This window comes from Anopheles bellator, chromosome 2, assembly GCF_943735745.2.
Source record: "Anopheles bellator chromosome 2, idAnoBellAS_SP24_06.2, whole genome shotgun sequence".
NCBI classification, from domain to species: Eukaryota; Metazoa; Arthropoda; class Insecta; order Diptera; family Culicidae; genus Anopheles; species Anopheles bellator.
The window spans coordinates 16,912,486-16,937,504 of NC_071286.1; the positions used below are offsets into that span (position 1 = coordinate 16,912,486).

Consider the following 25,019-nt stretch of genomic DNA (forward strand, 5'->3'; position numbering starts at 1 on the left):
AAAAAAAAAAACTTCCCCCAAAAGCATCTTCAACCACAACACCAACCCACCGTGTTTTTGAAAGGCGGCCCCAGGAAGCGCGTTGAGAGCAGAATTTCGCCGCTGAGTAGATTTAATCAGTTCATAAAATGTAATCCCCAGGCCCGCATTGTCGTTCAGGCCGCCGGGGCCGGGGTTTCGGGTGGGTCCGGATTGTGCTGCAAAATGCAAACTATCCACTTACCCAATCTACCGGAAGTCCCGGAAATGCCGTTTTCAGCGCTGGCTGGCTATTCTTAACGCTACCACCACACGGTGCACGGTGCAACCAAACTCCTGGTGCTCCGGTTTCGAACACTCATACCGCTCCGGGTTCGCCCGAGCTTCCGGCTCCATTAGCCAGAAGGCGCTCCGGCCGCAGGATGCAGTGCCGGCTGCACGGTCTTAAAACGTGCGAGGATGGGGTTTTTTGTAATCTAGTTCAATATTTAACCCGGAATTGATAAGCACTGGTTCGGGTCTGTTTTTCCAAGCCACGTTACACTTGAGATGTTGCTTCATAATGTATTTGTTCGGGAAACATGTTTAACTTTTCCCTCGGCATGCGTCAAGCACTATGGCTTCAATTATTTTTTTCTTCCGGCACAACGTTCGACTGGAAAGTTGCACACAATGTTCCGAGGCGCTCCGGAGCCTCGATTTCTTGCTGAGCTTCCGGGAGCGATGCATGTCCAAATAACGGCATCATCTTCCCAGGAACAGCATCCTCTCAGCGCCTGAAACCGCTTTCCGAGTGGGTCGCATTCAACGATTCGTCCGACGTTTCCGCCTACAGGAGACGGCCACCGGCTGGTTCACGGCGAAGGTGAGTACATCCTTCAACCGGGCGGACGTCGAGAAGCTGGCACCATCCCATGGCCCATCGTTGGCCGCAAGGAAAATCGCAAACTACCATCTCGATGCTCCAACTCCATTCAAAGTACCCTTCAGTCCGGGTACAAGATGTCCGCCTCCGCCTCTGCTACGACGATGTCCAACCAGAGCGCAAATTGAATTTGCTTTAATATAAAATTAAATCGGTTAACCAACGCATATCATTGTCGATCATCTGCCGGGCCCTGCCGGATAGTGGTTAGTGAGGTTATGTAAGAAACCCTCGCTCCATCTCTCTTTTTCTCCCTCTAGCACTCTCTGGAAGCGATTCCCGAAGGAGATTTGCCAGGATTCAAAGTTTCCAGCATCGCCGAGCCGGGCCCAACATTCCGTCGGTCTATCTCCGGATCGTCCAATCGATCGAAACGACCCCGATGGCGCTCCCTGGGCACCGAAAGTTTGTGCCTGGGCCGTGGAAAACCCGTTTTTCTCCGAAGCGCAGTGGCGCAGTCTACGAATTCATTAGGAATTCTAATCACCGGAGGTCAAGATAACAAGCGTCCATTTATGGTAACTATCATCGAGCGAAGGGACCGAGAGATGTCTAATTCGAAGGACGGGACCGCCGGTCACCGCCGGCCGGGAAAAGATGGGACCATTCGGATCCGGACCGACCAGGAACCTACCCATGCCACACACGCAGACCAACATACGGGTCCGGGGGAGGGCCAGGGAGTCTCTTAACAGCCGCAGACCAGTGCCCGTCCGCCTGTCCAAAGTCGTTATCGTTTGCTATTTTTCATCGCAACCGACCAACCCATTTGCTGGGGCGATACGGTTAGCCCTTTGCGGTTCATCCCGAACTCCCGACATCACGTACGCTCCTGCGGTAGTTTTGGGATCCGGCACCGTTGGCCATTCGGTTCGGGTTTAAACACACGGTCGCAGATCGGGGAGCAGAAAGAAAAACCCAATATAGTACCAGAGTGGGATTATTTATATTTTCCAGAGCGATAAATAATCCTCCGTTCCGTCGGTCGATCGGGCGCACGTAGCGGTCGAATCGGTTTCGGCCGCCGTCCGCCGGCCGGCTTCTGGTATCTGATTTTTCACTCCTCGGCCATCAGCAGCGGCAGCGGACCCTCGTCGCCGTTATCGTCACTCACTCAGACTTCCGCCATTCGGGGTTCGCCATCACGACGGCGCACGCGGAATTCCCTCGTTACATATTATTTATGCTGCCCGGATGCTACCGGTTGGCTGTCGGCGGCAGCGTAGGACTTTTTATCTATAGTGAAAGTGAGTGAAACTGTGGTTCGGGAAGAACAAGCTGCTGTTTGGGAAGAAAATCAATCATACTTTGAGGCTGAATCCAGTTGTGGTTGTATGACTCGTGGACCCCGTGGAGTCTGTGGAAAGTTTAAATAAAACATACATTCAACATGATACTCTTCCAGTACACCACTTACTGAATGAGTTCTTAGAAATTGCCTTCAAAAATAAAGCAGATTTCAAAGTTAATGAAATGCTTGTTTTGTTTTTCAATTCACTTTAATTTATTTATTTTATTTTATTTTATTTCAATACACTTTATTACAATTCTAAGTTCCTGGTAAGACCGTCGTCTCAAATCGTTATTTAATTTTTTTGGCCTGATTTCTCGTACTTCGCTCTTTACTAAAACCGTCTAGTTAGTAATAATTTAACTAAAAAATTAATAATGTAAACAACGCATGAAAATTCGATTGAAATTTAAAGTACCACATCAACAGGGTTATCTATTTTCGTGCTCATGAATGGGAACTTCCCTAGTTCCAGAGTATGTCATCGCACACCGTTTAAACCTGCCGGAGTGTTGTTTAAAGACATAACGCCCCACGAAGAGTGGCCGACTCCGATCGACTGCTCACATCCTCCTCCCATCCGATATGACCGTTAGCCGCTGACCGGAAAGTGTCTAAGCCAACCCATAACCGGTCCAGCTCGCCGATGACTTCCAACGGTCCCGGCCGGCGAACCAATCGAAGCATAAACAACCACGGCCCAAAGTCATCCATCCATCGCTCCCGGACCGGGTCGTCGCCATCGTCGTCGTCCCGGCTCGTTATTGGCCTCGGCCTCGGCCTCGGCCTCGGCTTATTAATAGTGCCCGTAATCCCGCCCGACCGTGTGTATTAATTTTGGGTTTTCCCAAAAACTAACTCAGGTCCACCAGGGTCGGTCCAGCGTTCGAAGGCAGCACCGGGGGTGAGCCGAAAAGAGTTCCCGAAAGAAACCGCCCCCATTCATCATGCTTTCAAAGACGAAATTGGCTATTTTCCGGGAAAGTCCGGGATCCTGCATGCATGGCTGGCCGGTCCTGAAGAGCCCCCCCAAGGCTGCCACGTTTCACCACGGTCACGAGAGTCCTTCCGACACTTTCCAGAGCCAGAGGGCGGATGTTTGGGCCTCCCTCCGGACGCCAACCTTTCAACTCCCGGCTCGGCCCCCGAGAGCCTCTGCGCCCTTGTTCGTTAGCTAATAAATACGTTGAAAAATCGAAAACTCTTGCTTCGGATCCACCTTTGCTCCGCACCGCCCTCCCCCCCGGTAGCGTCACCGAATTTAAATAATGTCACCTACTTAGCCCCTGACCATAAGCGCCGAGTGGCCGACCCGCCAGCAGCCAGCAAGGACCGTGCTCGGCGCGGCTTCCTGGCACACACATGAGCGGGATCACTCAAGCATAATATTGTCTCCGACCGGGCGACCGGGAGCGGAGTCGCCGGGTCAGGCGACCGGGCGGCGTGGACCGAAATTTAAATCAAAGACTTAAGAACTTTTCATATTTCTTCCGGTTCCGGGAACCGGACTTCCGAAGACGACGATGTGTGCGCTCCCGGCGACGGCGACGACGACGACGTTTCGCATGACCGGCTCATCGACGGGGCGCTATGGAAGATTTAGAAGGCGCTCGGCCCTGGGCCGTTCGGGGCTGGCTGGTCTCTCAAGCGAGACTCGACACAGGGGACAAGTCCAGTGTGTCCGGAAAGGTCGAATTGAAAACGGTCCGTTTGCTCTGGGAAGCAACCAGGGGCGAGCCCGGCCCCGACGGAATGGGCATGCTAATGTAGGTACGACTTTTGGTCATTCGTTTGCGCGGGGCCCACGGGTGACCAGGAAGGGGGCCCGAACTTTCACCCCTTTAATGGCGCTAAGAAAGTGGCAAGGAGGACGGCGTCGGCCATCTTCCACCCGACCCGGGGAAATTGCCGACGATGGCGAAGGATAAATCAAAGTGATTAAAATTCCTTTTTCCCGTGTGCTTCCCCAGGGCCTGGACCACCGGAGGGCCCAGACCGGAGGGGCTGTGATGGCCACCGGAGAAGTTGCCCTCGCCACCGGCTTTGGACATGGGAATTAATTCCTGAGGTTAGGTCAACGAGCCATTCGTCGTGACATCTTGCACACCGAGGTTCGGAGCTTGCGGCTTGAGAAAGTTTCGGCCCCGAACATCCGCGGGGCTGTGAGCTGTAACCTACGGCCCTGGCTGCAACTCCCCATACAGTTTTTTATTGTTCTTGAAATGTACGATGTTAATGGTTTAATAAAGGCGTAATCGGCTGTACAGTAATCTAACTGAGGCCTAGTCCACTAGGTTTTTTTTTTTAACGAACCCTATATTGCAGATATTATGCTTTGCGTGAGCTCTTACCAATGTGTCAAAAAATATCGGGAATTCGCTTGAAACTCGAAAAATGTTGCTTTATTCTTCTAAATCTAATCAAATAATCCCTAACCACCGAAAAGTTCTTTTTAGAAATAGCCTTTAACAGATTCTTCATTTCGACTCCTATCTCAGCCATCAACTGTAAAAGGTATCCTCGGATCGATCGAGTTGAGCGAATAGTCAAGGGTTTAATTAATGGTAGTCAGCTCAACAAACGGCATAGCTGAGAATCGAGAAAAAAAACATTACAAATATTTAATAATTAAGATATAAAGTTTCGAGCAAGCAGTTAGATCATTGAACAGTTTCTCTCATCGGAATCGAACCTGTAACTTGCTGAGGTTTGAGTGGGCTCTAGTGGCTTAAGTGGAAAATCCTGAAGTACATTAAAAAGTCGTCGACGACACATTCGTCCTTCGTAAATTTGCAGTCTTCGTCGAACGGCGCTGCTCGATGTTCGCCGTATGCCGTAAAAAAGACAAAGAGATTGCCAAGCCATTTGTTTTATTTCGCAAAAACTAAGTTAGACTAAAGCAAAACTATATTTCGCGTACGAATGCTTTCCGAAAGGCCGAACACTTTTTCCGAAGCTCTCAAATCCAAACAGTCTGCTGCGGCTTCTGCACGGCGATCGATACTGGCCGGACCGGAGGAACCAAATCGTAACTTATTCCTCATTCTTTTCTTAATTCGGCAAACTCCACCCAAAAACGCTGCCCGAAAGGACATTACCATCCACCGCAGAATCTTCCGTCCGTACACAAGAGGACCGGACCGGACCGCAACTGGCAGACATCTTTTTGTGGCTCGGACTGGGCCGTGCCCGGTCCACTCGTGTATGTGTGGGCCATGTTTGTTTTGTGGGAAGGTTTTAAGTTTTTCGTCCCATGTTTGCCTGAGGGGGTCACCCATCTCCCTGTCCCGGGTGTGACGGCCAGCATGTTGGGCTCTGTTTCCGGACCTTCGGACAGCGACCATGTTGGGCCAGAGTTGGTGCGTTACGTCCAGCCGGTGTCTTGGGACACTCAGGGCCGGGACCAAAGACTCACAGTTGTTGCCAGCGCAGCACCATTCTCCCCAGCGATCCATCCCGTGGCCCTCGAGGCCTGGGGGAGAAAGTTTTCCGTTTTAAATGTGGTCCCAACCCCCAGAAAACCCACACATGTTCCGAACCGAAAGCCCTTGCGGCCTTCCTCGGTCCTTCCTCGGTCCGACCGGTAGCTTGTTTATCTTTTCGCAAAAACATAGACTGGCCCGTCAGGTCGGACATCGGGTTCGGGTCGGAAGCTGTGGTCTGCTGTTTGTTTTTCCATCCGTTGGCATCCCCGAAAGACCGGGCGCCGTACTGGCCGGCTCCGCTGGTCCCACCGGAGCCGGACCCAACCCAACCTGGTGAAAGAATTCCAACACCGGCAACACGGGCGTTCCCGTTCTGCCCAACCCGGAGGCGAAAGTGAGTTTGGTTTCCAAACCTTCCGGCAGGTCCTTCCAAAGGTACGCCCGGTCCCCTTCGGCACCCCGACATTAAAACTACTTTCGGTCCCGAACTCCAACAGCGGGCCCAAAAACGGACTGGGGTGGGGAGTTGCGCCTTTCGGGTTGGAGTTTTGTTTATTTCCCTGACTAAATTAAAATGAAAACCGAACCGAGTCGTAGCCGAAACGGCCACCGGCACCCGGAAAACGAACGAGTCTATGCTACGTATTTGTGCTTCCAATTTGTACACACGTCCTCATTTCGTCCTCAGCAAACCTCCGGTCACGGGGTTGAAGCTGCGAGCTGGGGTTTCGGACGAGTGAGCAGCCGCTAAGGCAGGATTGAAACTGACTGGCAGCGAAAGAAGTTTGTTTAGTGTAGGACCTCATTTTTTAAACTTCAACCGAAAGGATGAAAAAATGAACGACACAACGGACGGGAGATAGGAACAGCTGCCCGTGTCCTATTGATTGGTTATTGATTAAAGCCGCGCGAAGGGGTTGCGTGTCGTATGCAAAGGATTCACGCCCGGGCGTGCATGCATAAATCGAATTAAAGTCCTGCGGCCGCTAGAAGCACCCTGCGGGATCGGTTCGAGGGTCCCGGGGATTAGGACCTTCCGGACGCAGCGGGTCCCGAACGCAGCCGGCGCGGAGAGACGAGCACCGCTTACCAAAAAAAAGGGGTGCAGATGATGCAAAAACGGTTGCATCGCGGACTGAGCCTGATGACGCCTGGCATCCAATAGAGGTAACAGCTGCCGCTGGAGGAGCAAGATATTAGACACCCTGTCAGCGATCGCATTCGATTCACTGTGGCACGTTGGACGTGGGAAGTGCTAAGTTGTGGCATCCATCGGCCAGAATTTATAGTTATCCTTTCGTTGCCTTACACTCAATAGAGGACGAAGAATTCCTCCATCCAAACGCAGATAGTAAGATAGGTCAATTCGAGTAGGGTTAAAAGTCCTGCACACGAAGTCTCCACAGCAAGTCGTCAAGACTCCTAGAACATCTTCGCACAAGATTTCATGTTTGGATTTTAAACCACCAATTACTTAAGCTTTAAAACATTAAACTTTATTCTAGTAATTGTAATCCCTACGCTCGCAGAAAATTGGTAAATATTAAAAACTTATTTTCAAAATGGTTACAACTCAAATTGTACGAAATTTGAAAAGCCGATTTCCATCTCGTAGGTTATGTTAATAAGCAGAATTGTCGTATTTGGCGCTCGAAAAACCCACATATCGTGCTAGAGAAGCCAATGCACCCCAAAACAAGTGAGTTCGAAAATGAAGAAGGAGTCGTCGTAACGTCGTCGTTGTCTGATTGGTTCTTCCGCGATATTGAAGCCGAAAACTTGGACAACATTCTCAACAGGACAGTGTTACGTTCCATACAGCGACTGCCACAATATTGATATTTCCCGCCCCATCCAAAGCACCCAAACACTTTATGGACCACACAAGCACCTCACAAATACCTCATAAAGCCACGAAAGAATGATGAGTGTGTGTTTATGTTTTCGTTGACCCATCAAGTTTCTGGCCTAAGCCCCATTAGGATGTCCCGCCAAACACCGGTGCCCACTTTTGGTGGTCATCTCTCGATGGGGTGATATTTATAAAACACTCATCGCTAACGCAATCATCATTCACCAGCCAATGGTCCAGCCGATCGTGCCAAGAAGATCACTCAAGAACGCTGACTCAGAGTGGTACTCGGCAACATGACCCACCGACAACGTTTTATGGGTTGGCTTGCCAGCATCATCTTCTTGTGCCTTGCGATCGTGGCCGCGGATCCGTTGGAACGAGATCCGTACAAGTTATACGACCTCGAGGAGATCAAAAGCGCCGTTAAGGCTTTAATCGACAGCAGGTGGGTACCCATCGGTGGCCTTCGGTGCTCCTCGTACTAATCTTCCGCCCCGAATTGACAGTGTCGGCATCAGCCTGGAAGAGCACCTGATCCGCTACGTTAAGGGTGAAACACACACTCGGAAGATCGAAAAGTACCGATTTCTTACCGACGACGGCGAGTGATCATCCTCAGCACTGAGAAGTGTATCGGTAAGTTATCGGCGCCCCCCATTTGATCGGAGTGCTTTACGATGTGGTCACTAATGTCGGATTACCGGTTCCAGACAACGACGAGAAGCCAAAGGTTGTCTCGAACGTCGACATAACCGATGACGACGTTGCGCAGAAGGTACTCCTTTCGTTGGTTGGCAGTGGCCACGTCAAGTCGATGGTGGTGCAAAAGTCGAAAAAAAGTATCGCCTAGCTAGGTGCGCCTTTCAGCTTGAGGTCTGAAGCATAACGATGTGCAGCATCGCGCATCACGGATTGGAAGCATACAATAAACACGAATATAAAAAGGCGACACGGCATGGAATTCGCACGAAACCTGTTTGAAGGTTACCCTCTGCGGTTCTCTCGATTTACCTCTCTCTCTTTCACGGTCAACCGAAATTTGGAGCGTGCTGAGAATGGACGCTTCTATTCCGGCTTCTAGACATTAGAGACCCACTTGAATCGTGCCAGTCAGCGAACACCTAGAATCGCTGATCACTGATCAGGACCGTGACCAATCGAGAGATGCAACGCGATAGTGTACTTCCTTGCCGGATCTACGGGGAAGCCACCGGGAGCCGGGATGGTTCCCGGTAGAGCTCGGCGTGACGAATTACCATCGCGACCTCCGGGATCTCGGGATCGACATTGCAACGGGAGCTATGGTATAAATCGCCTCAATTGCCCCACGAAAAGCGTCAGTCAATTACTAGCACCTCGACACCTACTGCCGATGAGTTGGACGATGCTCTCGCTCGCTCTGCTCTCCGCCTTGATCGGACCTCCAGCCACTAGCGCCCCACTGACCGGCCATTTTCAAGTGGTTGCCATTCCGTTCGCAACGGTCGACGCGAACAGTTACTGCCGCAAGCTCCACTCGAAGCTGCTCCAAGCGGCGGATTCGATTTTTGTGCTCGAAACAAGTGTCCCCCGGCGGGTTTATCAGGTGGTGCCAGCAATGGAACCGATTCGACCAACGGCTCCGGATGTCGCCGGAAACGAAGTGGACGACATTCCGGTCGACGATCTTGTGAATATGATACGCCAACAGTGAGCCCGTGAATTTTTGGAGCGTTCTCCAAAAATGTCTTATCGAAGCTGTTTCCATTTTGTCCACAGAGAGGTCACGGTCGTGAGCCACCAGATTGTGGAAACCATCACGCTGGAAACGAACGATGGTCTGGTACGGTTGACGGTCGAGCGTCCCGGTAACTTAGGTTCGTACCTCGTGGTGATCGTGGACAACTAGTATTCTGACCCGTCCGTTCCCCTTCCCAGGTCCATCCATTGCAGAGGCATCCGATGTGCTACCCAGAAGTGGGCTGGGCAATGATAAACTGCTCCTGTCACTGCTCGGCGGTGGCCGCCAGAGTAAGGTGCGGCGCATCGAACGTGTTAAAAATCTGTAACCCGGAGGGCACCCTAAAGCACCTTTCGCACCTATCCGGACGTCCCGAATCCTTCCCGCCATGTATCGGTCGAGCCATGGTGGCCTAATCTTCATCTAATCCCAGCGCCCCCAGCCAACGCCACAAGACAAACAAATCCAATTATAATTTATTAGAAGAAGCGATAACATACAGCACTTTCGCCGAGCCGAGAGTTCGGGCTTAAATCGTCACATCGCATGTCGCACGGACCAAACCAACGGTGGGGCCCTGCCACGGACCGGAAGGCCGGAAAACAAATGACCTGGAGGGGCCCCGGGAATCCTCGAGCAAACTTCGAATAAATATTAGCCTTCCATGGCCGGGCCTGGGGCGGGCTTGTTAAGATTGAACCGTACATATCTGGCCCAATTTCTTTACCCGCTTTTTAACCTTTATCACCAGCTCGCTTGGGCCCAAGGTCCTAGCGATTCTCGGCTACCCGTCTCCTGACACCACCCCCAGCCGGTGGCGTTAAGAATCATCGACCTTCGGCCGAGCCCCATGTGTCAAAATCACCTTCACCAGCGAACCCCGCCGGGCGTGGATGTCCTCAAGAGCGGGGACCAACCGCCGGCTTCCGAAGCAAACTTAATTGAATAAAATTAATAATAATAAATTTATTCGTGACTAAACCAACTTGACCGTACTTTAAATTTATCATCTTGTTAGGAAATCGGCTCGCCAGGGCGGTGGAGTCGGGCCGGGTCAGATCGTGAACGTCCAGTGAGGTTCTGGGCCAGAGGTTCGGGCTACCTTACGGTGGGAAGCCTAGCATGGACCTAGAAACCTAGTATTGTTGTACCGAGCAACTCGCCAGCTTTTGACTTAAGGAGCTGGACCAAGAGTCTTACACTGTCTTCACTTTTATTTCATTGAAATAAGATACATTCTCGATAACGCGGATTACTCATCCAACAAGCGACAGCAATGCTGCCTGTTTCGGACTAATTCGGTTGTTACCTTCGAAGCCGCACGGATTTGCGGTTGAGCTGTCATCAGTCGTCGCATTAGCGGCCACCGGTTGGTTCGGGTCGTAACCGTAGCACGGATGATCCTCTGATGTCTCGGTCACCGGAGCGTCACTAGCCGGTGGGGCAACACTTGCCAGGGTTTCCTCGGAGCGGATTCCAGGTCCATCACCAATCGGTGGCACTCCTTCGCTCAGTAACTCCGGCTGTACCTCGGGAGCGACCGTTGGATCGGCTGGTCGGCGACCCAGATTCACCGTGAGGCCAGTGGAAAGTCCGAGATGAAAACCACCGATCGGTGTCTGCACTCCGATACCGTTCGAAGGTGGAGCCGCATTCTGAATGCCACCGAATGGAAACTGTGGCCTGCAAAAGGGTAAAAGTGCGTAAGATTTGTGGCTCCAAGGGGGTTTCGGTGTCAAACACTGTCACGGTCGCTTACCGTGCTTCACGAACAACCCGCTTCACTGGACCGGCCCCAACTGCCACCAGCAACCACAGTAGGGTCACGCTTGCTGCGAACTTCATGTTGCGCACTTGCCCACAACCTAATTGCAACTGGCGGAGATCGTACTGTGATGGGTCCGCTTTTAAGTTCCAGACATCCCGATAGACCCCTAACCGGTGCCTTGCGAGAGGGAGAGCGAGAGGCCTTACTGATGTTTGACGGTGTTTGAAGTTGTTCCCAAAATCACCTCACGTTCATCATTAATCACGCGAAGATGACGTGAGACAAAACCAATTCAAAAACATCACCCATTTGTTCCCGATCGAAGTGTTGCAGCAGCCCGACTGGAGTGGTGGTTCGCAAAGTGGTAACCCAGATGCGTATCAACCTTTCGATGTGCAAACAGGATCGTTCAGAATGGAGGTAACCGGATTAGGACCGCCACCCAAACCGATCGTTGAGCCACTGGTGCCGCTAAACTTTTGTCACACACTGTGTGCTTATCGTTTTTTTCTGTTCGCTTCACCAGCCTCCAACATATGGATGAGTATTTTCCGGTTCAAAAAACCGGTTTATATGCGCCGGCTTACTGCGTTCGTTCAGATTAATTTTTTTTGCGGCAGCATGAAATCGGTTGATGTTTATCCATGCTAGGCTGTTCAATAAGTGTTGCGGATCGATAAGAAAAACACAATTTTTTGGCTTGAAATGACACTTTATTATTCGGTATGGTCTCCCTGAACATCAATGCACTTTTGTTTCAACGAGATTTCAATTTATGACTTCTATTCCTGAACAATTGCTGATGCTTTGATGCTCAAACAATTCGAACTTTAATGCAAAGGTTTTTGCCATTTTTAAAATGCGCTTGTGAAACGGTGCATTGTCCTGTTGAAAAAAGGTCTTATCTTCTGCAAACCAGGTCTTTTTCACATTTTTTCATGCAGCAGGTGTAAAAGGTTAAAATAATATTCAGAATTTATTTTTTAGCAGTTTGCAAGTAATCCTCAAAGAAAATTCCGTTTATAACCCACAAACTGTTGCTAACACCTTCTTGGCCGATTTCTGGACACGAACTCGTTGATCCACTTGATTCTTTCGAAAGCGCTCTAAATGTTCTTGCCGAGAAAGTTGCATTCGAACGCGTGTTTGTTCCATGGTTAGCGAGGACGACATTGTACTTTCTGTGCACAGAGCTTTCTGAAACCCCATCGCTCAAAATATGCGTTACACTGCCCCAATATTCCAATACCCTGTATTTTTCAAATGATTTCAGGTATTGCTACTGTTTTTGGACATCCTTGATGTGTATCGTGTTTAAGGTTTCTACAATCACGTTTAAAGTCAGCCCATCCTACCTTTTTACTGCATTAATTGCAGGCGATACTTTCAACATTAGTTCATAAACTTCCTTTGCTTTTAAATCTTCTAAAAATAAAAATTCAATGACTGCAAAGATTGAACAGCACAAAAAAGATTGAAATGAAACTTAACATACGTTCACATGAAAAATGTACCAATACAATAAAACAGATTTAAGCTGGTGACAGCGCCCTCCGTTATTGAAACGCAAAACTTATTGAACAACTCAGTAAACACGGTGCCCCAATAGTACCGGTGTCCAACTGAAAGTAGGCACCTGAACATCCAGAGGCAAATGAAAATCAATAAAACCTCCTCCACACGTAGTTCGTAATCTCTCTCCCTCTCTCTTCACAATAACGGGGTTTTAACGCCTTTTCTGTGTTTAAGCAAATTGCCTTTACTTTCCAACCGTTAAGTGCCCGGAGGTGGTCCTCCTATTTCTATCCTATCTAGTCCGCCTAATATTTACACAACAACCCCCTCCAGATTATCCCAGGAGTGAGATTAGCACCTTCTGGTCGATTCGATTGCCAAGACCTTCTTCCGGCGGTTCGGTCGTTTCCTGCTCCAGTGGATCCCCGGTCACCAGGGAGGGATCCTCCGTGCTCGTTCCGACGCGCATAGCGGGCTCACTGGAGGAAACCGTCGTTGTGGATGTCGGCTGGTGCCATGCCGGACCGCCACCGTACACATTTTCGTCCTCATCCTGGGGAAACACGAAATCACCGCCCGATGGCCCAGCGGTACTAGTGCTGATCGAAGATCCGTCTTGGCGCTGCCATCCGCCGTTGAAGTTGCTCAACTGTTCCTGGCTGGGAAATATGATTCCGAGTGGATTGGCCCTTACAGCTTCTCTGCTCTCTGCCGGTGGTGGAAGTGTTTGCGACGATCGGGCCCACGAATCCGGACTGGCGGAATCAACATCCAGCAGCATCGGTGAGGGCACATTGTTTTCGGCGGGACTGGACGTTGTTGCAACGGTTGGCGATTGTGTCGTATCCGCGCGTCCAGCAAACGTTGGAGTTACGGAGAACGTAATCACTGGAGGCTGCGTTTGGACAATGCCTCTGAATGTTATCGACAGTGGTGGGCCTCGCCTGCCGGTTCCGTACTTGAACGATTCCACAGGCTGTGCCCTCGTTTGCTGACCAGTACTCAGTTTGAAGGAGTTCTGCCATACACTTCCGAGTTGGGCCCTGGAAAAGAGAGATGCGGTCTTAATGCCCACATTCGGAAGATCAGTGCTGATCCTGCATCCTTACCGAACCACCGCAATGGACCGAATAATGTCATCCGCGGTGACGTGCTGCTCTGCGGCCTCGGCACGATCAACTGCACCGCACGCGAGTAACAGCCAGCAGAAGGCTCCGGCAACGAGTGACTTCTTCCAGTTCCCGTGCATGACTACATCTTGCTCACGATTGGGAAAGTCCACGGACGGCCGAACTGTACTCGGAAGTTGGACAAACCGCTTGCCGTTTTTTGCTCACTCTCCGGCTCGAACTGCCTCGAACGCGTCCACCACCAATACGATCCCGTGGCGCGTGGAATATTAACCGATCGATCGATCTTCCTTTACCGGTGTGGTTCAGGTTCTTCGCCTAATCAAGCCGCGCGCACAGCAGGTGGATGTTTATTTTCGTGGGGTGTTTTTTTTTGCTGTCCCGAAACTGGCACCACTCGTAGGCGATTTTTTGCCACTTTCGAACACATGGCCACTCATCAACCTGCCCTCGCTCGTTCAGGTTTCTCTACGCGCTCAATCCACGGCCCTATGCCCCTGACGCATTAAGCATCATCGCCACACAACGACCTTCGCCCTCGGGATCCCTCCGAGCGGGAGATCCCTCGGTTCCGTGTCCTGCATCACCTCAGGCATCAAGATCAAATCTGGACCAAACCGCAACCGGGGATGATGATGACTCGGAGGTTAAAAGTTCGCCCTAAAGAGCATCCGGATGTCCGAGCTATTTGGACCAGATTTCTCCCGGTACCAGTTCGAGAGAGGGTCTCTCGGGGAGGATGAAAAAATGACCCACAAATGCTGCTGGATGCTGACACTCGGTGTCAAGATCAAATCTGTAACACAAGCCCCTGCCCGGGACGAGCTCACTCAGCTCCCAGTCTCTGACCCGCTGCGCTGTCGACTGGTTGGCAACAACCGACTGACTGACTGGAACTGGCGCCCAACTTCTCGACCAAACTGGATAATCAACGGGGCTCAACGAATTAACACACCAAACGCACAGGAGTACAAAGACAGAAAAAAAGCAAACACCCCTCAGCGGATCGTCCCGAAGCTCAGGTTTGCAAGGGGCGTTCAGGGGACATTCAAGGAAAAAAAAGGAAGTTCTATGTGACATACCGGTTGGCCCGGTCAGCACCCAAAACTGGATAGCAATCCGTGGACTCCGTTGTCCGGCTGGACCCTGGCTGGACCCTCTGCTTCATATTAATATTCTAAACCGAATTCTAGGGTGGGCCGATGAATTTTGTCCACCAAAATGACCACCAAATGTGGCCCTCGATCAGAGCGAGTGGTACGTCCAATCGCCCACCCAAAAAACGGGACTTTTTGCGAGATCCACGACAGCGGACCAACGAGGCAAAGTTATGGCCGTTTGAAAGCCAAACAAAAAGCGCTTTCATCGAAGCCGCAACATCGAGCGGGCGCGGCCCTGATCATGAATATTTATGCAGGTAACGGCCGGTTAGAATATCTGGTGGCGGACTGGTGAGTTAGCAAACGAGCTGGCGTTAAACATTCGCCACACGCAACACCGAAAGCTATTGATGAAATCTTCGGACCATAGTCGACATACTTCTCTAAGCTCAACATTGCGGAACGTTTGGTCGAAGAATAATGAGCAGCGTTGTTTGTCAAATTCAAGATCCAGTGTTCCAGTGGCCGCAGCGCAGCGAGACACTTGAGAGAGTTGAGAGAGGTGCTAACACACACTCCTCCAGTGTTCTTGCTGAAGGCGAGGTGGTGTGATTCTTCTTCGCTGCTCCGGACCTGAATGGAACCTGACCACCCATAGAATGGCTTTGCGTAACGAAGATTTGAATTGGATTTTCCTACACCTTTGGAGCGCGATCCCTAGAAACAAGTTCTAGATTTACGTCTATCCGATGACGCACGAAGCGGATTTTTATGACCCTACAGCCTAGGGCTTGACCTCCGAGAAACAGCTTCGGACGCGTGAGACCACAAACGTGAGGCGTTCTTGCGTGTTAAGGGCCTTTAATGATTCTGTCCGAAGCGAGGTGACATACTTTAGGCAAATTAATCGAACACCGAAAAGCGGCTTCAGTCAATGATGCAACAGTTAGCGATCACCTCGACCTTGAAATCGAAACTCGGCCGTTTCCGCTCTCACCGTGCCCAATTACAAACTATAGTGCTACAATTGAAGGGAACAAACAGACAGTGCAGCGACCATATGTTTCGCCACCATCTCTAGGACCCGAATGCGTGAACGGGCAGCGGTGGGCTCAAAGAGGTGCTAATGTGCCGCACCCGTCGCAGCAGATGCTTGCCCCAACAGACCGCACGCGTTTCCGGTCCGGCCTTCCGACGAGCCCCGTAGGAAGAACGCCGAAAACAGGTTCTGACGGTTAAATGTCGAAACTAGCACCCTTGTTTCGGTCGATTTCGGCTGCGGAAGAGTCCGTCTCTGAAAGCCAAAAACCATCGAAAGAACTTCAAACAGCTTAATCGATCGTGGCGCGGACCTTCCAGCAGCACCAAGTTCGCTTCCCCCAAACGCGATGCAAGTTGATTGCTCGCGAAGGATCGAACGCAAAGACCTCGCCCGTTCGGTTGATTTCCTCAATCAACCGCCGCGAAACGTTCTAGCCATTCAAATAGGCAAATCTAATTAAGCTCGCATTACCCGAGCACATTGACGTAAAAAGCTCACCTCGGACAAATACGATCCTCGCATCGCTGGCCGGCTGAGCATCGCCAATTGCGCCAATGGATCGATCGCTCAATTGCTCGGTAAACAGGCAGGACCAACGGCGGCAAAAAAACGCGTTGATCCTCCCCGACCGGGAGGGGTTGGTAAAAAAGGTCTAGGCTGTGGTCAATCACAAGACGTCGATTGTTTCGTTGTAGCCTTTTTTTTGCACCATGCACCCCACGATTGGGTGCGCTTTTCAATACATTATGCAGCTACTTGCCGTGGCCATTTCCGCGCCGAGACAATTCAGGGACACCCAGAACTAGCCCTCCACCGGTTTGACGTAAAAAAGAACCCTCTCTCGGCGACTCGGCGAAGACGCTCCCGTCACGGGGCTAATCGCGCCCGACCTGAACTCGTTTCAAGCTCCACTCCACGCCGTCCGTCCGTCTCTGTGCGTGGCACGGTCATTTTCGGGAGTGAATATAAAATTCGCACGACCACAGGCAGCGGTAGTCATTGCTCGGGTGTCGCTAGAACTGTCAACATCATGGTCCTACGAAGCAACGGTCCGGTCGCCACCGGCGCGCTAATTGGTGCGGTACTGTTCGCGGTGTTCCTGGGGCAGCAGTTCGCGCCGACCGCCGGCTTCCTGACCTACACGAAGTACGTCACCGAGAGCATCTCCAACCGGTCGGAATTTGTGAACAAAGTGCTGAGTGACGAGTAAGTGCGCTTCAGTGTCACCCCAACGTGAGTTTAGCCCGTCGAATAACTTTCTGCATCGCCCCAATCCCCCAAAAAGGATCAAGCTACGAATTGTGGACCACTCGGTGTACGTGTACGATTGGGATCACGACACGCTGAAGATTAGCGGCAAGTGGGTGCTCAAGTCGCAGGAAGACGATGCCAAGTACTACGTGGAGTACACGCAGAAGATCGACAGTAAGTATCGAGCCCGCATCCGACGCCGAATTCACTGTGAAGCGAAGCGACTCCAAAATGTGCTGGAGATGTTAGTGCATTAATCTAAATTAAGTCGTTAAAATTGCCTCCAGAAACAATAGTTCAAAATTCCTCGCTTAAGATCCGCCGAGAAGGCATCGAGCTTTCGTAAAGCTAGGAAGCAATGCAAGCTCGTATGAGAAACATCGCATGCCAGCCGGCGGGTTGCACGCAACCATAGCCAACAGGCTGCGTGCAAGTCCAGCAGCGATGCTAGAGCCCGAAGCCGAGCAAACGCGGCAACTGATTGAAACATTTCATTTGCAGAAGAAACGGCCTTCAAGGGAATCCTGGAGAATTTGAATGCCAACGATCAGATCACCGACATAAAGCGGGTTGAGCGCGCCAAACCACAGACCTACACCTTCGAGAAGACGTTCTCGTTCTGGTAGAGAGCAACGAACGGACGATGAACGGATGGCCCGGGAAGGACATGACAAACAACACGTGCGAGCTACTGTCGGTTTAGGCTACCCTATTTAATCATATTCCGCGAAGTGGCCCGCAATGTGTTCGAAATAAAATCTAAAACGTGTTCTAGGTGACTCAATTGGAATTCAGTTATTTTGAAGTTCCTTGATCTGTTCAGACTAACTAGTTGGTGCCAGTACCATTTGCCATTTGATTCTTGAGGTCTCAAGAGCCTCCCCGCCTTCGAAAGGAAAACGACTAGAGGCTAGCTTTTGGTGTTTAGTTTCGCATTTTGTCACACATTCCGTTGAGCAAGGTTAAGCGGTTTTATCTCCGGACGCCAACCCCATGCTGCCCATATATCACAAACTGCCAAACGTAAAAAAATTACGATCTGTCCCCTGGAAGTGCCTCTGATTGATTGTAAATCGTTAGCCTTCGGATGGGTGGCTAAACATTTAATACCCACGATGTTTCATCTCTCTGGATGCATTTACTGCCGCCAATGATCGAATCGTCAATCGATTGACTAAATCAATCGAAGATTCGATGTCCACCGCCGCCTGGGGATGATGGTTTCTTGGTATAAAAGTTTGCAAACTTCGAAGGCTCACCATCAGTAACGGCCGAAGGATTGAGTAGCGAACCCGAGCCCACCAACGCCAACTAGGATGCAATCGGTTCGCCTGTTTTTGATTGCAGTGTCTGCAGCGCTGGTGACAGTGTTCGGTGCTCCGGTGGATCCCGTGGCCACTCCATACATTTTGCAGTACGAAAGCAACAATGCGGTCAACGAGGGATACAGCTTCGAGTGAGTAGCCCCGTACCGTGTGCCAGCTCTGAGGGTGAGGTCTGACCTGCTCGGGAATCTCTCGCGCCCAGATTCGAGCTGAGCGATGAACAGAAGCGCAAGGAAGAAGGAACGCTCCGGTTCACGAAGGACGCCGAGGGAAACGACGTGTCGTTCGTGGCCGTCCAAGGACACTACTCGTTCGTCGGGGACGATGGCCGCACGTACTGGGTGGAGTATACGGCGGATGAGAACGGGTACCGCACCAGGATGAGCGCCGGCGACTACCCGGGCGATACGGATCGTACGCTGGTCGGCCGGGCCGGCAGCCACACGACGACACCAGCGTCCAGGAGGAATTGATTAATGGAGCCAAGTTTCGCTATCCGCGGATCACACGCAGCCGCACACGCAGTCATTTGAATAATAAAAAAACGCACAAGTTGGAAACAAAACGCTGCGGGACGATCTCCCAAACAGAGCTCATATCAGTATCCTTGAGGCGATGAGTAATGAAGCGAAGCTCGTGGTTCTGAGCGCCACTTCCGGTTGATCTTGGCGTGGGACAATAGCTTATCGATTTCGATAAACGCATGAGTTATGGGATGCGCTTAACGCTGTCAGAAGATACTCGTGCCATCGTGGATGGTACTAGGCTAGTGAAGGAACCTTAGCAATGAACTCATATTACTAAAAATCACAACGTATGAAGGTTCCTGTTCTGATGATTCAAAGGTTCTGTTCAATGGTTCCTTGGTACTTTTGTCTTCAGATAGTCCTCGAATGTGACACACACTTTTTTTTGACATTTAGAAAGCTCCAGTTTGATAAACGTTTTTATAACTCTTCCGATTTTCTGTAATTTGACTAATAAATCAATATTTTAAGTCTGCGACAAAAATTATGTTTTGCGTCAAATTCAGAACCTTATTTAAGATGTTTCGGCATGTCCGTGCTGGATCAAATAAGCGAACTTTTAGTTGTATGATTTATTGCCATTTTAACGGTAGCTTATCAATGTCTCTCACGGTATTATTGGGCTTTTTTTTATCTTGGTATTTATTTTATAAAACTTCCCAACCAAGCTCCCGCAGTTTTTGGCGAGTCGCTACCTCCTCTGTTAGGCCGTTTCAGGTTAGCTTCAAACGATGTTCGGCTGTATGGTATTTGACCAAACAGAAGCAACTCATGATAAATGATTCCTTTCAAGTCCCACCAAATACACAGTAGCACCTTCCTGACCATTACTGACCTGGTTCGACGATCGTTTGAGCTGCTTCATCACCCTTTGACTACGATCATTGTCATGAGGGCTTTGAGTCTTTGCAAATGAAAACACTGCGAAGCTGAAAACACCAAGAGACCCTTCGATATAAAATTTTACCAACATACCACAGGAATGTTCGCGAGGATTCTTTCAGCCCTTAAAAAAGTTATTTGCGATGCACGAAAGCCGACTAGTTTTACTAAACTTTGTTTATTTTATATCCTTATAGTGGCTAAGGAACACAAAGCATCCGTATGTACATCGGAGCGCTACCGCTGAGTGTAGGGAACGGAGTGGCGCATTTCTTCTTCCTTTCGATCGTTGCTGGAGCAAGGAGCAATTGCTGTGGGTTCGTTCTGACACCTAGTTCGCGCATCGACCAAGGGCAGGCTGCTGGTTGACTAACTGACTGACTGAGTGACTGGCGGTGCTGGTAACCGACCGGCTGGTGTTGGTTCTTATGCGACCGGCGCATCCTGTCCCGGTTGAATGCCTCCCGTCGGGCCGGTGCCAACCTTCGGGTGGTAGCCGTTCTCGTCGGCGGTGTAGTTCACCCAGTGCGTCTGGCCGTCCGGGGTGACGAACGAGTACGCGCCCTGCACGAACAGTGTCGGCACTTCCTTGCCCTCGGCATCCTTCACCATGCGGTAGGTGCCGACCTCGGAGCGGATCTGACCGTCACTCAGTTCGTAGCTGCGTGGAGACGTGAGGAGAGAGAAATATGAGGGGATATAGTGTACTCCGGGCCGCACTCCGAGTTATCCGGGATTCGTTCGACACTTTTGACACTTTCGGCGCAACCGACCCCACACTTACGTGAACTTGTAACCGTCAAGTCCATTATTTTCGCTGTTGTATCGCACGAGTGTCACATCGCTCGGGTTCTGTTGGGGAGCCGGGGCCGACAGCACGGCACGTCCTGCCAGCAGGACACAGCACACACTAGCGAACACTACGGACTGCTTCATTCTCTCTCCGATCACTGGGGTCACTTCAAAGCACGTGTGTGGTATCCACTGGGACGGGAAGCTCGGTGCGAAATGATGTACCATCGTAACGAAAGCGCCGTTTATATACACGACGCCTGGGCCCAGGCGTCGGTGGCTATCTCGGCATCGCCAAACCGAACCGATTACGAGGTACGAACCGCACCGCGAGAGGTGGGTTTTTCGGAAAAGCCCGAAGGAAGGGAGCGAAGCCCGGGCTTGAAGATTCTGTGCAAAGCTACGTTTCTGCGTCTTCTGGTGGACGGGCCACAATGTGCCATCGTGCGTCTCGCAGCCCGTCTCTCTCTCTCCGTGCCGTGCGAGTCATACAGCACTCGCGCCACCCCCGGGCGTGGAAATATGTAGGCAAAGCCTTCGCCACGAACCGGCCGCACAACGCCCAAAGTCGCATCATAACCTCGGTCCGTGCCATTCCGGCCGACTGCGGGTCTAGTTAAGCGCGCCTCACGAAACCCTTTCGTCCGCGTTCATTCATCCCAACCCCAAACAACCCCGAGTTGGGGCCGAGAAACGACGAAAGATTCGCGCGAACGCCGCACGCGGAACAAACGACTCCATTCATCCGCAAGCGACGAACCCCAACATCGTCGCGCACGCTGGGTGTTGATAGTGACTTAATTTAGGGTGACACCGCTTTCGGGCGGGATATTAATCGGATAAATGTTGGCAGCCTGACACGCTACACGCTGACCACCGGACTGCCGGTTTGATTGATGAACCCGCTGTCGTCCGGTGATCGATGGCGCAATGTGTGTGGCGCGCGATTAAACAAGGCGATCCAGCGATGATAAGGCTGCTAAACGGTCCTGGACGGTTGTCGATCAATTATTTATTCTCATAAATGATTCGTGCGCGCGTACCTAAACGAATGAATTATTGTCTTGAAGTAATTCCTTTCATTCTTCTGCAAACTAACTTCTCACTTCCTGGTGGAATAAAATAAACATTCTTCCTCAACGCTGACCAGCACTATCCCAGGGAATGTTGGGACGTTTCGGACGCATCGCAATTTTTCTCATCGCTCGTAAGAAAATGAAGCGATTCCCTCCGAAAACCGATCGTCGAGTCGGTCTGCTTCCGCTTGGACCATCAAGGTCACGATCATAGGTCGTGGTCGGTGTTTGATGCCTTTTACGCGTTTGGTGCCATTCAGCAAGAGCAATTCAGGAACAGCTGCGGTAGTACTCAGTCAATGCGCTGGGAGAATCAATCCACACACCCGGCCACACGGATGATGGTGCAGAAAAACGCTTCGAAATCGTTCTAATTGAACTTGTTGAGTTTTCATCAAAAATTCGCCGTAATTTCGCCTGTTGAAACATTATTTTTTGTTTAAACATAAATTACTTCAAGGTCGTACCTCTTCCTTCTCCCGATAAACAGTCTGGTGATTGGCGTTTAACGTTACAGATTTCGGTGCTTAATTACAGATCTTGAATTAGAGCTTTCAATAAAGATGGAAATGAACTAAGTTACAGCTTCGTGCCAATGCCTATTACCAGCACGTCGTGAATAAGATTTTACTGCGGAGTAAACATGAACCAAGCTTTTAATCACCATCGATCCAGCCACATCTGTTGCGGATCCAACACGGATCCACCACGGCCAGAAGATCGTGGCCACTAACAAATGCAACTCTTCTTCAACGCAACACGTACCGTCGGGGTGCAGACGAGCGCCCCGGAGGGCTCGCCAATGGCCACCGGGTCTCACGGGCTCGGGCCACGGCTCACGGTTCATAAATTTCCCAAAACTATTGTCCCATAAATCGTGCCATTTCGGTCAGCACCGTTGGCTGCGACTTCTTCGCGCAAAACTTCTCGCGTAACGGGCGCGCGTAAGTCGATCGAGCCGACGAGAATCGAACGGCGCGCGGGGGAACAAATGTCATCGGTGCCCCGACGATGAACACCCAGAACATCGGAATTGCAAAGCGTGCCCCGCAGACCAGTCACCGGAAGTGGCCGACCGGGAATGGTTCAGGGCGCTGGACACAAGGGTGGGCGCCCGGAACATCGACCCGGCCGACCAGCAACAGTAAATTACCTCATAAATTTCACTCAACAACTCCCGACATCGTTGGGTGCCGACTGGACAGACCCCCGGTTGGTGGTCCTTAGGTCCCTAGGTCCCGGTTGGGCTCGGAGAAAATCATGGACCATCCGCCACCTAATCTAGCGATGCAAATTGCACAATGCAACTCCACTGCCTCGTAGCGATCACTGCGCCGTTTATGTTGCGCTAGCGGCCCTTCCATTATGCTCATCTTCTTCACGACGCTTTTATAAGGACGACGATGGGCGCAGTGGGCTCGTAGCGGGGCCACATAATAAAATGTCACCACAGCCCGGAGGCCAATCCCCTGTATCGCTGTTAGGTGATACCAGACGCGTTCGCGAGGCCTTAAAAGCCGACGATTCTCGTTCTTGCTAATCACAAACGAACCGGCGAGCCCTGCGACGTCTTATTTGATCGACTGATACCCGAGACTCCTCGTCCAGGCCTTGCGAGTGTCTCGGTGACATTTTCGGTTCCCACCGGACCTCAGCTGGGCTCGCAAACTATGCAAACTATGCGCGCGGCCCGCGCAATCGCGAACAGAGAGACTGAGGTCGATAACTCACCGGCGGATGGTGTGGTATGATTTATGACCGCAGATGGAGTCCGCCCGGAGTTCGGGTCGCATTGTGTGTGCGCCTGAGCCTGTGCCGGGCCGCATCGACTGCGATTGAGGTCAACCGACGGCCGTGCCGATCATCCTGACAACGGTCGGTCCCCATAAAATGTCCCACCTCAAACTGGACCAAACATCGCGCCCGATCGCGGGCGACCTTTGCCACCGTCGATGGCTCCTCGACGCATCCTTACGCAAAAGTCAAAGTTCTTCGAAAAAGATGTTCGAACTTTGATGGACACGTTTTGGCAAGTGGCCGAAACGGCGGCAATGAAAAAAAAGCAACGCATAAAAACGGCTGATGATCCGTTGACGCGATCGCTCGAAGGGGTTGCCCGATGCGCGCGGTCCCCCCTTTAATTGCGACCCATCAATAACAGACGCTTCAACAGCCGAGCAGGTGGTGCGGAGTAGGAAGGTGAATTTTATTATTTTACAGTTCTACACGACACCCATGCGGTCGTTAATGTGTTGGCCCGGCCAACGGGGAGAAGATCTAGCATCAGTCAGCCGGAGCAGCGCGAATGAAGTAATCGCCAAATATGGCTTACTTTGGTGTCTATCGTGTCTAGGCTAGGCAGGTCTTTCTCGCAGGAACTATTGATTGGAGCTCCTTTCACGCTAACTTTCGCACGATGGAAGGGTGCACGTACTGGGTTGTTCAATAAATTATGCGGTTCGATAACAGAGTACAGTTGAACTGAAGTTAGATGTGGTGGTAAGAGCCTTGAAGACGATCCTCATCAAGGACGTCCAAAGACAGCAATAATACTTGAGAAAAGGATCGAAAGGATAAAGTAAATTTTGTGCTTCGACTATCCCGATGATCCTGAGTGAAAACAAGAGACTAAGGAGTGGTTTCAACCTGAATATTCGGCACCGAAACGAGTTCGTGTCCAGAAACCGGTCAAGAACGTGTCAGCATCAGTTGGTTCAGTTTTTCGCCAGTACAATGCACCCTTTCACAAGAGCACAAGAGCGTCAGCAAGAGCAAATTCACTATCCTGGAATTCAAATTTGAATTGTTGGAACATCCACCGTATTCACCAGATTTGGCCCCTAGCGATCTCCATCTGTTTCCAATCCTAAAAAAAAATATTCGTAGAAAACGTTTTTCGTTCAATGATGGTCATAAGGTTAAAGCAGCTGTGGAAACGTATTTTGCTGCCCTTCCAGATTCTCACTTCGTTGGAACAAACCATTAAATTAGGTTTATATTATCGAATTGCAACGCCGATTGAACAACCTGATATATTTCCCAGCACACAAAAGTGTGTCCCCCCCGATGGCATCATAACCTTGGCATTTTACTGGCGAAAACTTTGCAAACGCCATGCTACCGGGACTCGGCCGGTTCGTTGCCGGACACCGCCAAGTGCCCAGCGACCTTCAGCTTCGCGCATCACGGAAACTGATAGTGAACCAATCGACGATGTTTTATGTTTGATGAATGCATTACCATCGATTGGCCGCGCGCGACAACACGGTGCCTAATTACAAGTGTCCACACTCGGTCTGGGGCTCGGAGCGGAAGCGACTCGTGGGCCACCAGTGTTTGGACGCGGACTTTACAAACTCAAACATGCAAACACCACTTACAGCCACCGCAGGGGGCCGTTTGGGTGTCCTTGGCGT

The 25,019-nt window shown here is 51.0% G+C and overlaps 5 protein-coding genes and 1 pseudogene across 5 annotated transcripts; 4 read left to right on the top strand and 2 right to left on the bottom strand.

Moving 5' to 3' along the window:
- Positions 1 to 7,768: 7,768 nt before the first annotated feature.
- LOC131207094 (uncharacterized) lies at positions 7,769 to 8,325 on the top strand (annotated as a pseudogene).
- A 534-nt stretch (positions 8,326 to 8,859) lies between these two features.
- LOC131207097 (uncharacterized) lies at positions 8,860 to 10,117 on the top strand. Its single transcript, XM_058199707.1, has 3 exons — positions 8,860 to 9,164; positions 9,234 to 9,331; positions 9,393 to 10,117. Exons 1-3 carry the CDS (start codon positions 8,860 to 8,862, stop codon positions 9,521 to 9,523), a joined length of 534 nt encoding a protein of 177 aa, XP_058055690.1. The 3' UTR covers positions 9,524 to 10,117.
- A 283-nt stretch (positions 10,118 to 10,400) lies between these two features.
- On the bottom strand, positions 10,401 to 11,065 carry LOC131211028 (uncharacterized). The gene is made up of 2 exons (XM_058204366.1): positions 10,955 to 11,065; positions 10,401 to 10,878 (listed from the first exon to the last, which is right to left on the bottom strand). Exons 1-2 carry the CDS (start codon positions 11,038 to 11,040, stop codon positions 10,452 to 10,454), a joined length of 513 nt encoding a protein of 170 aa, XP_058060349.1. The 5' UTR covers positions 11,041 to 11,065; the 3' UTR covers positions 10,401 to 10,451.
- A 5,715-nt stretch (positions 11,066 to 16,780) lies between these two features.
- On the top strand, positions 16,781 to 17,627 carry LOC131207098 (uncharacterized). Its single transcript, XM_058199708.1, has 3 exons — positions 16,781 to 16,956; positions 17,036 to 17,175; positions 17,503 to 17,627. Exons 1-3 carry the CDS (start codon positions 16,781 to 16,783, stop codon positions 17,625 to 17,627), a joined length of 441 nt encoding a protein of 146 aa, XP_058055691.1.
- A 690-nt stretch (positions 17,628 to 18,317) lies between these two features.
- Positions 18,318 to 18,799, top strand: LOC131207099 (endocuticle structural glycoprotein SgAbd-5-like). Its single transcript, XM_058199709.1, has 2 exons — positions 18,318 to 18,457; positions 18,529 to 18,799. The coding sequence occupies exons 1-2, from the start codon at positions 18,318 to 18,320 to the stop codon at positions 18,797 to 18,799; spliced, it is 411 nt and encodes a 136-aa protein (XP_058055692.1).
- A 1,253-nt stretch (positions 18,800 to 20,052) lies between these two features.
- Positions 20,053 to 20,671, bottom strand: LOC131210526 (endocuticle structural glycoprotein ABD-5-like). Its single transcript, XM_058203784.1, has 2 exons — positions 20,520 to 20,671; positions 20,053 to 20,396 (listed from the first exon to the last, which is right to left on the bottom strand). The coding sequence occupies exons 1-2, from the start codon at positions 20,669 to 20,671 to the stop codon at positions 20,162 to 20,164; spliced, it is 387 nt and encodes a 128-aa protein (XP_058059767.1). The 3' UTR covers positions 20,053 to 20,161.
- Positions 20,672 to 25,019: the final 4,348 nt, after the last annotated feature.

Bases quoted from the DNA above. Each gene is read 5' to 3' on its own strand.
- LOC131210526 (XM_058203784.1), bottom strand. From the start codon at position 20,671: ATGAAGCAGTCCGTAGTGTTCGCTAGTGTGTGCTGTGTCCTGCTGGCA. The intron at 20,397-20,519 runs GTAAGTGTGGGG...GTCTCCACGCAG, and splicing joins CTTGACGGTTACAAGTTCAC to CTACGAACTGAGTGACGGTC.
- LOC131207099 (XM_058199709.1), top strand. From the start codon at position 18,318: ATGCAATCGGTTCGCCTGTTTTTGATTGCAGTGTCTGCAGCGCTGGTG. The intron at 18,458-18,528 runs GTGAGTAGCCCC...TCTCGCGCCCAG, and splicing joins AACGAGGGATACAGCTTCGA to ATTCGAGCTGAGCGATGAAC.
- LOC131207097 (XM_058199707.1), top strand. From the start codon at position 8,860: ATGCTCTCGCTCGCTCTGCTCTCCGCCTTGATCGGACCTCCAGCCACT. The intron at 9,165-9,233 runs GTGAGCCCGTGA...TTTTGTCCACAG, and splicing joins GTGAATATGATACGCCAACA to AGAGGTCACGGTCGTGAGCC. The intron at 9,332-9,392 runs GTTCGTACCTCG...TCCCCTTCCCAG, and splicing joins CGAGCGTCCCGGTAACTTAG to GTCCATCCATTGCAGAGGCA.
- LOC131207098 (XM_058199708.1), top strand. From the start codon at position 16,781: ATGGTCCTACGAAGCAACGGTCCGGTCGCCACCGGCGCGCTAATTGGT. The intron at 16,957-17,035 runs GTAAGTGCGCTT...TCCCCCAAAAAG, and splicing joins AACAAAGTGCTGAGTGACGA to GATCAAGCTACGAATTGTGG. The intron at 17,176-17,502 runs GTAAGTATCGAG...TTTCATTTGCAG, and splicing joins GTACACGCAGAAGATCGACA to AAGAAACGGCCTTCAAGGGA.
- LOC131211028 (XM_058204366.1), bottom strand. From the start codon at position 11,040: ATGAAGTTCGCAGCAAGCGTGACCCTACTGTGGTTGCTGGTGGCAGTT. The intron at 10,879-10,954 runs GTAAGCGACCGT...ACCCTTTTGCAG, and splicing joins CGGGTTGTTCGTGAAGCACG to GCCACAGTTTCCATTCGGTG.